Source organism: Protopterus annectens, chromosome 7.part0, assembly GCF_019279795.1.
Source record: "Protopterus annectens isolate FY-2018-M chromosome 7.part0, PAN1.0, whole genome shotgun sequence".
In the NCBI taxonomy this organism is placed as follows: Eukaryota; Metazoa; Chordata; order Ceratodontiformes; family Protopteridae; genus Protopterus; species Protopterus annectens.
This window is the reverse complement of record NC_056739.1, coordinates 225,353,015-225,366,316: the sequence shown is the minus strand read 5'-3', so window position 1 is coordinate 225,366,316 and position 13,302 is coordinate 225,353,015. Positions and strand designations below refer to the sequence as shown.

The following is a 13,302-nucleotide window of genomic DNA, read 5'->3' as shown; positions in this document are numbered from 1 at the left end:
GAGGGTGTCAGGAGTCAAGCTGGATTCCAGGAAAACATCCTCCACAACATCCAAGACTGGGGGGATGGCCAAGGGTCTGTGCTGTGGAAGATCTAAGAATTCCCAGAGTCTCTTTTTAGACTGAGGGTAGTCCTGACTCTCCCATTAGAAATGCTCTCTTAAGGTATGAAGGGTTTTCCCAAAGGAAAAATCCTCTGGGGAAGAGGCTAAAGGGATGGAATCCTATGCACCAGACTCCTCATAAGTAGAGAGGGGTTGCATGTCTTCATATTTAGATGCATCAGTCTCATCTGACTCTTGTTCAGACAAAACTACTGGGGACAGATCTTTTTTTCCTTTTGCAGGGGGTAGTTTGGCTTCCCCTGATCAGCATGACAAGGTCTTCTGCCATTTTAAGCATATGAGACCAAGGCAAGGAAGCAAGTGCCTGAGATTGGGTCATCGGTTTCTTGGGTGTGGTTTGTACCCCGGGTCTAAGAAATTCTGTCATTTTCGAAAGAATGCTAGTCGCGAAAGAAGACGTCTCATTGTGTCAAGAATCAGTAGTGCAAAAGACTTCCTCGGAAGCCGGTGCCTGCTCAGCGGCTCCGGATAAATCCAAGGTAGAGACAACTGCAGGATCCTTAGTCGAAGAAGAGTTTTGCGGCATACTGGACTCCAAAAGGGTCTCTGTAGCGGCCTGCAAATACACAGAAGCAGGCATCAGGTGCTGCGAAAGTGCCTCACTGAGGACTAGAGAACTGACCACTAGCTTAACAGGAGCGTAGTCAGTAGGTTTGGACCTGTGCGGTCTGTCTTTATCTTTACGTTTTTACAGAAGATATGCTGTCGGATGGCTTACCAAAGCCATATCGGAGTTCAAGGACTAAGTGAAAATATCTAGCTACAGTAAGGGCCCGACAAAGGAAAGTTTTGGCATTGAACAAAGCATAGGAATGACAGCGGGGATGTCGTGGTCTGGGCCTAAGCAAGTGACGCAGTAAGAATGAAAGTCTCGGTGTGGTATTTGCTTTCCACAGGCAAGACACTTGTTAACTTTTTCTGACATCAGTAAGTGCAAGAAAAAAGGATCCCTAACGAGGTACTTAGCTTTAGAAGACTTCAGCTTCAGTTCGGTAGAAGAAACCCAGAGAGCAGCCGACCGGCACTCATGCGAACTGCTTCTGCTTTGGGCTCCATGGCAAGAAAGACTGATGTAATGGCATCAGCTGCCTTACTTTACACTGCTGACGACAGTCCTGAAGCGACAGCAACCGACGCAGAAATACTAAACCTCTGGTATTAGGGCCAGCCGAGGGCTACCCTGGCAGGGATAACCCAAATGTGATGACTGCAACAGTGAAACACGAAGAACATCTGATCAAACAGAACTTCACCTTAGTGTAGGTCATTCCAGATAGCCAACCCTAGCCTTTGAAAAGTAAAAAGTCCCAGCCACATCATCCCATGCACAGCAGACATGTTTAACCACTGCTGCATCAGCACATTCAGAAACACAGTTAACCATATGATGAACCCATTGTGAAAGCTGCACACCTCATTAGCCATCCAACATTCTTGGGTACGTTCACCAACTGAAATCTTTTTTTTGTTTTGTTTTTTTAAAGCATATGCAAAGGGCTACAGGGAAAACTTTCCACTGTTTTTCATGCTCTGAGGTTTTGACAGCAAAGCGGGCTAGTAACGTTTTCCAGCTGGAATGGAGTCCAGTATGATTCAGTCTTGAGTTTGTGACAGTTAGCAATTGTACTATTCCCTGAGTTAGTACAGGGAACATCAGTGAAGGTCTGAGATGGCAATTTGATACAGACGTTTATTATGATGCTTAAAAAACATGGCTTTAGACCAAAACATAGCACCACAACAGCTCTATTAAGTTTTACAGACTCCATCAACCACCACAGAAATATTACCAACCTTGTCTCTTCCATCTTCTTGGATATGTCAAAAGTATTTGACACTATCCTATCAAAAACTACTACTAGATTTGTCATCTATTCATCTTTCACTGTCATCCACTGCCTGGTTTCACAGCTATCTATCCAACAGCCAACAAACAGTTAAATGGAAAGACTAAATCTCTACCCTTCTACCTATTACTGTAGGAGTCCCCCACAAGGCCTCTCTTCTTGGGCCTCTACTTTTCTCCATCTTTACAATCTTAGCTCTGCATCCACATGCTACTATCATACAGTATGCAGATGATTCCACTGTTATCTGCACACCTCCCTCCTCAAACTCCTAAGACCCACAGTGCCTTCTCAGACATAGAGCAGTTCCTCAAAGGAGGACGGGCTCATACTAAACCCTTTTGGAATGTACCTCACAAGACATCTGCAGCAGCTGGAAAGGCCAAAGAAGTACCTCACAAAGAGGATTACTGGCCTCAAACAAATGCCCTACACTGACCGCCTCAAAAAACTTCAGCTTTACTCCGTAGCATATCGCCTACTCCGAGGTGATCTCTGCCTAACATTTAAAGCTATGTCAAACCCAGAGCTGTTGGACATGCTACAACTAAAGAAATCCCAATCCCTCCAAGCTACACGCTCTAGGGACCTAAACCTTGTCACCACAATAAACAGGACATGCTGGAGGGATAGATTCCTGTCCCAGAGACTTCCTATACTCTGGAACAAGCTATCGATCTATGTCAAGCAAAAGTCTTCATTAGCACTCTTCAAGAAAAATCTTGACGAGTGGATGGGAAATAGGAAATACACCCCGGGGATCACTTCTGTCTCTTTGCTGGACACTGGCACAGGAAAATAACTTTCTTGGGTGGCGTAAGCTATGGTACCTTGCTGGCTAGGCTTACGTAGGCCCTTGGGCCGATAGCCTAGAACCTACTTATGAGCCTATAATAATAAAGCCACAGACCCTCCTTCACCACTTCACATACTTTCCTCCAACAGCAATATAACTGAACCTGTAGGCAGCACAAAGTTACCCGGAGTCACAATAAACTATGCCCTAACATATGACAAGCACATAGCCCTTACCATAAAAAAGGTACATATCAAGCTCGGCTGCCTGTACAGATCAAGAACATTCCTCACCCCCTCAACTAGACAAGCCACAGCCAGTACACACACCTTCTGTCTACACTAATGTACGACTCCCCCATCTTCACTAATCTGAACTGTTGAAACTAGAGATATGCTACCATAAAATAGGTTGTTTTGCTGCCGGTCTCCAAAATAGAACCCACCACTGTGCAGCCCTGAAACAACTACATTGCCTTGAGCTACCAAACCTACTTTCCCGTAACCAACTCACAACTGCTCACAACATCTTACATCAACCAGAAGCCTGCCTAGCACTAATGGACCTAGTTCAATCTTACAACACAACGCATACCCTCAGCTCATCCAAAAAACTACATCTAACACTTAAGAAATCCAGCAACACTTTTAGTGACTCCTTATCTGCAAATCAAATCGCAAAAAACTTGGAACTGCATTCACTAACATTTTCTAAATACCCCTATTACTGCCAAATTCAAGCTCCTCCTTAAAGAGCATCTAAACGATAACTGGCTCTGCTCCTGTATCACCCCTGGATAACTCTCTCCTCACTCTTCACTTTGTCTTAAATGAAACCTCCTACCAAAACTGCTGTTAACCCTCTCTCCCCTCACTCTTCACATTGCCTTAACAGAAACCTCCTACTAAATCTCCTCTTCCACTGATCACTTTTTGCATCTGAATCTTGCTCTGCTGAAGGAGCATAGCTTGCATTTATCAAAAATTTAGGTAGTAGTGTAAAATCTGTATACATTTTAACGGCATTAACATTTTACCAATCTTCTTTAATGTTTAATGTTTAACTTGTTTTTCGGAAATCATGTTTAACTGTATATTGAAAGAATTGTTGATTGAAATTACTGTTTTAAATCTGTTTAGTCTGTTACTAATTTTTGTTTTTTGCAGCATTCACCCCCCAGGCCTCCACTGAAAATGGGCCACTGCTCATTCGGACTATCCCAGTAAGCAAATGTAAAATGTGGCTGCAGGAACTTGCACAGATTCAAGACCCAAAACTATATGGGGGCAGAAAATAACTGGCACTTGCGTACTACCGCAATCACTCTCTGAGTTAATGGATTAAAGTGTAAGAAATGCATTTCAATGTTTTTCCAAAAAAACAGTGATGCTTTCCCGTCCAGGGGGCGTGAAGCACTTTAAAAAGTTTAATTGTTAAAGTACCTGTCTAGTTGGGCATATCAAAAGTAGTTATAATATGTATTTCTTTAAAGTCCATGCTTAAATTCCGCTGCTGTACAACATTTACGGTGGGAAGAGATGAAGGCAGTACACAACCTTGTATTTGGAGCAAAGATTATTTTTTAGGGATTAGGGTCAGTAGTGTTGGTTTTGATGACTGCTTAGATTCAGTAAAGACAGACCCATATAATATTATGTGAGTTTTGTTTTGATGAGTTTTCCACCGTGAGGGTTCATACACCATGGAGCAAGGAAGGACTCTAACAAATAACGTGATTGACAGCAAAGCGTGGTTGCGATAATACATTGATGGGATTTTGTTTTAATGAGTGCTCAGATTCAGTAAGGACAGAGCCATATAATACTATGTGGGGTTTTGTTTTGAAGACTATTCCGCCGTGACGGTGTGTACACTCTACGGAGCAAGGAAGGACTCAATAACATAAACAATGTGGTAGACAGAATGTGTGGTTGAGATAATATGGAAGTACCAAATAACTTTCTGGCTCCAGGGAATGTAAGCAATTAAACAGATGGCATGGTACTTCACACACTTGATACATACTGTCAAGTCCACAGATGTGGAACTTGTTTGGAAAAAAATACCAAATTCAGTTACTGTTCAACACTAAGCAGTGCATCTCCACCATTCAAGGACAGTACTTTATCTCCACTTACCTTGTATATACATTTTAACGACTGCAAAGCCTTACGAAACTGGTAAATTTAATTTCAAGACTTGCTCCCACTCAAGTACTGAAATATGGTCTTATTAGTTTAATAGGTCTTCTTAAACTCTTAAGGATGTGTAAATTACATGCAAGAATTATAGCATAGCATGATAAACAGTCAAAATAATATATTCTCTGCTGTTAATATGATCATATTTTTAACAAATTAAACATTCAACACTGTCCACAAAAGTTTCTTATGATCATTATTACTGCTTCAGTATATACAATAAAATCATTTTACTTTCTCACCAAATTCTGAAACACTCACCCTTTGGTCTACTGGGTTCAAACCCTGTACGGTTTTCCCCTTCTTAATGTGCTGCAAGTTATCACAATCGTACTCTACTTCAGGACTGTTTATATCACGACAGAACGTGCAGATCCACTCTCCACTAGCAAATATTAAAAAAATGCAATTATTACAAATGTAAACAAAGGAGAGCCTGGCTCAAGGCAACACAAAAGACATTTACGAAATTTACTTTAAAACTTTTTTTCATTGCACTTGGCTTTTTCTTAACCCAACTACTTACTGTATCAATTAGATAACCTCATTAAAATTATAAAAGGTATTGTAAAATTGTTTGTAATAACTTCTTCTGACTTATTTCTGTATTAGCCTGTATTAATTTTAATGCGATTGCTACTTGCATTGTTTCGGTATGCATGTACATGGAGCTTTTCTCCCTGGGTCTCCATTGAAAAAGGGGTCATACTGGTCCAATGGACTTTCCCAGTTAAACTGCAAATAAATAAAAGAATAGTTGTGTAAAATCCTACCATAACCATAGATGTCCTTCTCTTCTGTATGTTACAATATTCATAACATAAAAGAGTCTGCCTCAGGCTGCCCCAAACATCTGGCCAATATCCAAAAGTCCAAAGCTACTGTTAGGCATACCTCCCAACCGTACTGAACTACTCAGTAAAAAACATGTTTTGGAGTCCAAATAATGGGGTGCCACGATTCCAGAGTGGCACCATTTCATTTCCGATTTTTTCCCATTTTTTTTTAATTTTTTAATTATTTCTCCCCATTTTTGAGCTGACATCATGTGTGCGATGACGTCAGCTCCGTTAGGGGCTCCAGCCTGTCAGAATTCAGCTCAAGGGCTTAGTGCACACATTTCTATCTTGTACGAGAGCAGGAAATATATTTTCAAATGGATCTACATTTCTGGCTGCTTGTACGCGAGCGGGAAACATTTTCAAATGGATCTATCTTTGGCTGGCAGCTGCACTTGCGAGCGCTGTTCTGTTTTTTTCAATGGATTGCTATGGACCTCGGTGAGAGGGTGAACAGACAGAATGCAGATGCACTTGCTGGGAATCTGGATTGCTCGATCAGTAGGAAACGTATTTTGTATTTTATTCTGACTAGAAGTGTGTGTGTGTGTGTGTGTGTGTGTGTGTGTGTATGCATATGAGACCTGCGGGAAGTAGAACACCATAGCCGTTTATGACTGCAGTACTACCAAATGGTTTCATTAGTCCAGACAGTGTTCATGGAGGTACAGGGTGTTTGTTTACTTTATATGCCTATAACAGAATCTAGTAAACAACTGAGTTGCAAAACTCCATGCCGCTCACGAGTAATAGTTAACATTAATGTGAAATATGCTCACTCTCAATCAAAAGGAGTAAAAAAGCAATGTTTACAACCAGGTGCCAAAAGCTTCCCACTGGTAAATGTAGCAAGAAAAGTAATGTAAATAAAATTACGGTAACACACTGAAATATGCCAGATTGTGCAGCTATGTAGAAAGTACATTCAGTTCTGTCATTTCTTCCCTACATTACTCTACTCTCCCGACTCCTGTGGGGGTGAAATAAAGCAAACTGGCATTTATAAAAGTCTTGTTGGCAGCCAGACAGCATTTCAGATTTAGTGCCATGTATTTTTTCATGTTGCTATGTCCCTCATTTGCCTTACTTTGAACAGAAGCAAAACATTTCACATGCTAATACCACTGTGCAAAAAATAAAGCCAAGCAGTACACCATAATTACTGGTTCTCTCTCTCAAAGAGAGAAAATTCTAGCAAATTAGTTACATAAATTAAGAGATCATACTTCATGCATAGCTGACATGAGTGGTTTTGGCATCAGTTTAACACTAAGCCTATTAAAACACATTACAACAGTATGTGGCATCTTAGCACACTTGCTAATTATTATTATTTACGCTGTACATGGAAATACTACAGTGGACAGAACACTTGGCACATCTAGGCTTATTAGAGGGAAAAAGTTGCAGTGTCTGCACACTACGGTAGAAGGCTTACACGCAGTACTGTCTGACACAGCATAATGTCTCATTTGTGATCTCCAGAGTTAAAATGTAAAAAAAAAAAAAAAAAAAAAAAGGTATTTAGCATTTCTGCTCTTCAATTCTTATTCCCAGCAGTACAGCAATTAGCTGCATTCTACAGTGGTCACTAGAGTACAAGGTAGAGGTACTCAGGCTCAAACCCTGTACCTTGGGTACATATAAAAAGAGCCTAAAGTCCCTAGCCACTACCACTTGTGAATTTATCTGTGATTTTAAGGATAAGTTCAGTATTTGAAATTTGTCCCTATTTTGGGGCTATATTCCCCCATTATTGGCTTTGTCCAGGTTTTTAGTGTTAAGAGATTGAGAGCTATGGTGAGAAGTGAGAACTGAATTAAGTAAATGATAGCCATTCAAGATTCAGTCTTCCTATCTTTCAGGAAATTGCTGATTTGGCATAGTGGTATGTTGCTCTGACTGTAGCGCATAGAGTCATGGGTTCAAGACTTGGCAGTGAAATGCATCGTGGTAACATTTTATTCTAGCAACTTTCCAAAATGTTTGCACCCCCCCCCCCCAAAAAAAAACTGAAATTGAAAATAAGTGCGAGAAACTGTGCAAGATGCCTATGGCTTACAATACTGTCATTTGATATATATGTATATATACATATATATATATATATATAGAGAGAGAGAGAGAGTTCCTCTTTACAATCCTAAAATACTGAAAGCTCGCATTTCAGTATCTCGAGACCGTAAAGGCGAAAATGCAAAATCTCAAAAGTGCGTAAGCGTGAATTTGAATATCTCGAATCAGAGGCTTATGCAGTGCAGCAATGGGACGGGAAGTGTTTGGCCGGGATGTTTTACGAAGTGAAGGTAAGTGAGTGTATGTGAGTGCTATTGTAAGTTGTGCATGTGGGTTAGGGTAGGGAGGTTGTGTCTGTGTGTGTTGTGTGTGTGTGATGTGAGTGCGCGCGAGGGAGTGTTGAATGTCTGCGTGTGAGTAATACATTTTGTGACTGTTAGTGCAATCTCAGAGTTGGTATATATAAGTAGGGGGGTGTGGAGGGCACAGCTCCCCTGCATAGATGTACTGTAGGATTGTGTAGTTTGTGTGTTGTGGGTTGAATGGTGTGCGTGTTGTGTGGTGTATGGTTTGTGAATGTTCGGGATTTTCGTTTTTCGTGTTTGTGTGTTTTGGGATTGTGGGCTGTTCGACTATAGTTTCGAGATACTGAAGTTTGAGCTTTCAGTATTTCGAGATTATAAAGGGGAACCATATATATCTATATCTATATATATATATATATATATATATATATATATATATATATATATATATATATATCTATATATATATCTATATATATATCTATATATATATATATATATATATATATATATATATATATATATATATATATATATATATATATATATATATATATATATAGTGTGGGTGTGGAAGTAGACTTTTATGATGGAAGAGTCTGAATTGGGCAGTTTTGTCATTATTGGTTCATGCATTTTGTTTAATTGCCTACTGGAAAAATGTTCAAACAAGTTTAAAATGTGCTCCATCGAACAAGTGTGCTGTATTATACAAGGAATATAATTTAATAAAGTCAGGAAGGTTTATCAAAGAACACATGTATGTTTCTTGCTTTGTGTGCAAGGGTCCAATGATTTAAAAACAGCCCAAAGATAATCTTTATCCACCACTGGCCAGATGCATTTTCTTTGGATGTGGTGTGGGTTTCAATACTGTTTCAATGAATGTGAGTTTCAAGGGCAGAAAAGTTTTAATGCCAAGTATATTTTCATTGCGAGACAGAATTGCTTTGTTTAGCAGCTTTGTTTAGCAGATATCTATTAGTGTTTGTGAATTGTGCTATAAAATGTAAAAATAAAATCCAAGTAATTATTGCAGAAGTAAAGCAGTATGTACACATCAGTGTTTATGGGTAAATGGGGCAAAATAGACAGGTAATGGGACATTGGAGTGGCTGTAGGGGGACTCTGGTGCCATATTTTGCTTGTATGTTCTTCAGTTTGAGACATTGACATGTACCATCCTCAGAACTGAATGCCCCAGTAAGAACACCATCCCAAGGTAAACATGCATGCAAGAAACAAGTAAGCATCAGGGTGAAGGTGGGAGGGATAAAATACTGCAACATATAGAAGAGAAGGGCACATGAGGTTATGGCAAGATTTTACACAACTATTAAACGTCCTTGTATTCATATGTTGCAGTATTTATAACATGAGGGAGAATACCAAAGCTCATGCAGAAGAAAGAGTGGGAGGAAGGGTAGTAGTGCACTCTACAAACTCCTGAAGAACAACTATGGCAAAACCAGGTCTAGATCTAGACATACCATCCAACTTGGAGCATTTTGTGAAGGTGTGGATGGAAGACCAAGTATCTGCTTTTAAGACAGAGGAAGAATCCAGACCCTTGAAAAAAAGTACCCAAAGAAGACACAGCTCTAATGGAATAAGCCTTAAATGGAGATGCATGCGTTTTCACATGAGTCACATAAAAGGAAACAGCCTTAGAGATCCAGGAGGAGACTGTCTGCTTGGAAACAGGTTTGCCCAGAGCCCTGGGATTGTGGGAAACACGAAGGGATGGTCAGACTTCCTGAAGGACTTGGTTTTATCCAAATAAAACATGAGATGTCTATGCACAATCGAGGTGCACAAGATCCTCTTACTAGAAGATTGTGGAGAGGGAAAGAAAGTGGGCAGGTTAATGGACTGATTAAGTGACAACTCATTCACCACTTTAGGCATAAAATTAGGTATGAAGGAGGGATTAGTGCGAAGGGAAACGCTATCCTTGTGGAAAACTGTTAAAGGAGAAATCATAAGGTCCTGAAATCTTGAAACCCTTCTGGCTGAAGTGATAGTGAAAAGAAGCACAGACTTCCAAGTGCTATGTTCAAGGGAAGACGAAACTGCTGGTTCAAAGGGAGGCAATGTAATTTTTTCTAAAACAAAGTTTAAATCTCAAGGAGGCAGTACTGGTTTCTTTGGTGGTCTGATAAGAAGGATGACTTTCAAGAAAAGCTTAACTTCCACCCTTAAAGACAAAGGAGGAGTCATACACAGACAGGCAGAAATGGTTGAGAGATTCGCTTTGACTGAAGAGCACGATAACACAGTCTTCAGTAATTCAAACATAAGACAAAACCACTGGACTATCCACAGACAATGGTTGTAGGTTTTTGGAAAGACACCAGAAGGAAAACCTCTTCCATTTGGAAATGTAGGACTTCCTAATATTGGGTTTTCTGGCCTCCTGCAGAACTTGTAACACATCCTCAGAAAACAAGTCCCTGAAAAGGGATCAAAACCCTTTCACACAGTGTCATCTGAAGGGTTGGCATTTGTAGAAATATTAGTGATCCCTTGTCCTGTGTGTGAGTAGATCCACTCTGTGAGGTAACTTGTGATGACTGCCTTGGCCAAATGCAGAAGAAGGGGAACCGATGCTGTCCTGGCCAAAACTGAGTCACCAGCAATACTTCTGATTGGTCCTGTTGAATTTTTAACAGTACTTTCTGAAGGAGGAGGAATGCACAGAGAAACAACCCCTTCCAATAAAAGGTTGGGGTGTCCATCCTCCAAGCCTTTGGATTAGGGAACTCTGGCACAACACTTCGTAAGTTGCCTGTTCATAGGGGAGGCAAATAAATCTACTTGAGGATTACCCCACTGATGCATAATGTCCAGAAACATATACCTGTGCAACATCCATTCATGGGATTGAGTCATGGACCTGCTCAGTGTGCCTGCCATAACATTCTGACTGGAAGGGATATAAACTGCTTGAAAGGTCAGATGATATTGAGTTGCCAACTCCCAAGCCTTGACAGCCATCATGCACAGGAGTTATGACTTGGTCCGCCACCTGCTTGTTAACATACCAAAGAACTGTGGTGTTGTCTAACAACCACTTTAAGGGACCTGGTTGCAAGAGAGGATGAAGTGAAAGTTTACAGGGCAAAAATGAGAACTCTCATCTCTCTTACATTTGTGTGTTCCTTCATCTGGGAAGGCAACCACATATCCTGAACCTTCCAAGAGGCAAAGATTGCCCCCCATCCCATGTCTGAGGCATCCATGAACAAGGAAATCTGTTGAATCCACCACACCAGTTCCTTTTTCAAGCAGGGAAGGAGAGGAACCACAAAATCTAGTGGATGAGCATGACGCATCCAGACCAACCTGAGATAGAACTTGAGTTTCCTCATGTGAAGTCTGGCTAGAGGTAACACGGGAACAGTGGATGCCATGAAGCCCAGCAGACGGAGTAATGCCCTGGCTGTCAGGGACTGGAGTGGAATGATAACTTGAAAGTAAGAGGTTAGAGGCAAGACTTTCTGAGGAGGTAAGGAAGCCAAAATCATGTCAGATTGAATTCTGCATCCTAGGAAAACATGGTCCTGTGAAGGAACAAGAGAATTTTTGGAGATTTATAGTGAATCCTAGTCTTTCCAGAAGAGACACTGTGAAGTGAAAGTTTTGAAGAATGTCTGGGAAATAAGCCTGGACGAGGAGGTTGTCCAGGTAGGGGAAAATCTGAATGCTCCTGAGCCTGTAAAATGCAATGACAAGAGCTAAGCATTTTGTGAAGACCCTTGGTGCTGTAAACAGACCAAAGAGCAAAGCAGCAAACTGAAAATGTGAGGAAGCAATAGCAAAGTGCAGAAATTTCATGTACAGAGAATGAATAGGGAATGTGAAGATAGGCATCCTTGATGTCCAGTGACACCATGAAGGACTGAGAAAGAATGAGAGGAAGCAATGTTGAAGGAAAGCATAGGAAATGTGGGTATCTTTAAAAAGCTATTAAGATGGGACAGATCTAGAATGCGTCTCAAAGGACCATCCTTTCTGGGTATTAGGAACATTCTTGAATACAAACCCTTCCTTGACTGGAAAAGTTGAACCTCTTGAATGGTACCCTGAGAAGAAAGTAAGGTGGGAATCACCTGATGAAAGTCAACTGATCGTTTGGAGGTTGTGGAATACCCCTGAAGGTAGAAGCAGTCTTCCAAACCATGAAGTATCTCGGAGGATAAAAGAAAGGACCATGGAGTCTTGGGTAATCTGTTTCCAAGCAGACAGGGAAAGACACAAGGAGAGAGACGTATGACTGCAAACAGGTTGGTAGTCACACTGGGAAGCAGGAGTAGAAGATTTGGCAGAATAAGGCTTTCTGGCACCTCTTTTGCTCTTAGAGGAAGGAGGGCTGGTTAACTTCCTTACAAAGGGAGTTGTAGATGGACAAATCTTTTGAAATTTTGAAACTGGTGACACAAAAATATGTTTAAGGTCCTGGATTTCCTTACCCTTTTCTTGCAAGGACTTCAAAAGTTCTGCAGCAGCAGACCCAAACAAAGCCTTGGAATCTAGTGAAGCATCCATAATTTTGGCTTTTATTGCCTCACAGCAAGAGGTTCTCCCATTCGATTCTTGGCTGGAGTGCGAGGAGTGCCTTCTGTATGGAGTCTGCATGTCCTCCCCGTGGTTTGGTGGGCGTTCGAAAGACATGCGTAAATGGGTGTGCCTTTGCTGAAGGTTGAATGTCGAGCTGGCACCTCGGCGTTCATGATAATCATTAGCGGACCGGAGTTCCGCTGTGGCGACCCCTAACCGGGAAAAGCCGAAAGACAACAACATATCATCTGGTAATCTCTGGAGTTGCAGACAAGAAGACTACCTCGGAAAGGACAGAGCCAGATGCAGCAGCTCTGGCAGATGCTTCCACTGCATCGTAGTTGCATTTAATAAAATGATGTGTCATTTGGGCAGATTAACCTAGAAGGGAAGCAAACTGGGATTTAGTGTCAAGAGTCTGGAAAGCTCACAAATGAGATTAGTGGCTAGAGACAGGAGGGTTAAGGAATATTTGGCTATATGGGTGTGGTAGTTTATAACCCAAAAGGCCAAAGTGTCCGAAGTATATACTTTTTTCTCAACCTTTTCATGACTTTGCTGTCCTTGTCCAAGGGGAAAAGGGAGGTAGAAGGCAAAAACTTAAGAGGACTTATC

At 41.1% G+C, this 13,302-nt stretch overlaps 1 protein-coding gene across 1 annotated transcript in view; it reads right to left on the bottom strand.

Moving 5' to 3' along the window:
* Positions 1–5,192: 5,192 nt before the first annotated feature.
* Positions 5,193–13,302, bottom strand: part of TRIM33 (tripartite motif containing 33) — a gene marked incomplete in the record, with an annotated part of 2,559,229 nt that continues 2,551,119 nt past the window's right edge. The window contains 1 exon segment of the mRNA XM_044076157.1: positions 5,193–5,352. Coding sequence (XP_043932092.1) covers positions 5,193–5,352 — 160 coding nt within the window.